Source organism: Myotis davidii, unplaced genomic scaffold, assembly GCF_000327345.1.
Source record: "Myotis davidii unplaced genomic scaffold, ASM32734v1 scaffold6, whole genome shotgun sequence".
Taxonomy (NCBI): domain Eukaryota; kingdom Metazoa; phylum Chordata; class Mammalia; order Chiroptera; family Vespertilionidae; genus Myotis; species Myotis davidii.
Genome location: NW_006383011.1, coordinates 2,388,491 through 2,389,297, shown reverse-complemented (window position 1 = coordinate 2,389,297; position 807 = coordinate 2,388,491). Strand labels below are relative to the sequence as shown.

Here is an 807-nt window from a genome sequence, read left to right as displayed (position 1 = left end):
GCGCGGGGACCCGGGCGCACGCAGACCCCCGCACCCAGGGCTCCCCTCGCTCGGCCGTGTTTTTTATGAATGAAAATGTGGTATGCAAATGAGAGCGATTCAAGAAAACGAAATGGCGGAGCCTGGGCCCCAGAGGGCTCGGGAAAGGACCGCAGGGCGAGCAGCCGGGCGGGAGAATCACAAAGTCACCAAATAAAAAACCCACCGACCCCAGGAAACCGGAGCGGGGGTGTCAGGTCTTCCGCTCCGGCCGCCGAGGATTTCGGGGGGGGGGGTGTTTGTAACTCCCCGGAGAGGGAGGGGGACCTCCCTGAGGTCACCAGTGCGCCCTTGGCCCCCGCAGCGGCGACCAGCCAGCCGACCCCAGGCGCGCCCCCGCCGGCTCACAGCAGTTTTTGCCCCCTCCTCACATCAACGAGGGGGGGAATCTCGCGTCCCAAACCCCACAGGCCAGCGAGTCGCTGCACCCCACGCCAAGTTCACCCAATGAGCGTCGCCCGCCGGCGTCCTCCGCCCCGACCCCCACACGGCCCCCGCGGGGCACACGCGTCCCACCCCACGGCCGAACTTACTCGTCCGGGTGTGTTTCCTCGGTCATTTTCCTGTTCACCTAGACGCCTGTCCCGCGGCGGGCAGCTTTGCTCCCTTCATCTTCCTGTGCGCTCACCCCCTTCTTCACATCGCCGGAGATCGCCTGATTTGGCTGGGGAGGGGGGACGGCTGGAGATGAAGGGGGCGCCGCAGAAGGCAGAAGGGGAAGCTGCACGACCGGGCGCGGGTGGCTGGGGGGAAGCGGTGCGAAGGCAA

At 66.9% G+C, this 807-nt stretch overlaps 1 protein-coding gene across 1 annotated transcript in view; it reads right to left on the bottom strand.

Annotated features, from left to right (window-relative positions):
- Nucleotides 1-801, bottom strand: part of SPRED2 (sprouty-related, EVH1 domain containing 2) — a 112,491-nt gene extending 111,690 nt beyond the window's left edge. The window contains exon 1 of the mRNA XM_015557929.1: nucleotides 573-801. Within this exon, the coding sequence (XP_015413415.1) occupies nucleotides 573-598 (26 nt within the window). The 5' untranslated portion in view covers nucleotides 599-801. The remainder of the gene's footprint in view (nucleotides 1-572) is intronic.
- Between the last annotated feature and the right edge of the window lie 6 nt (nucleotides 802-807).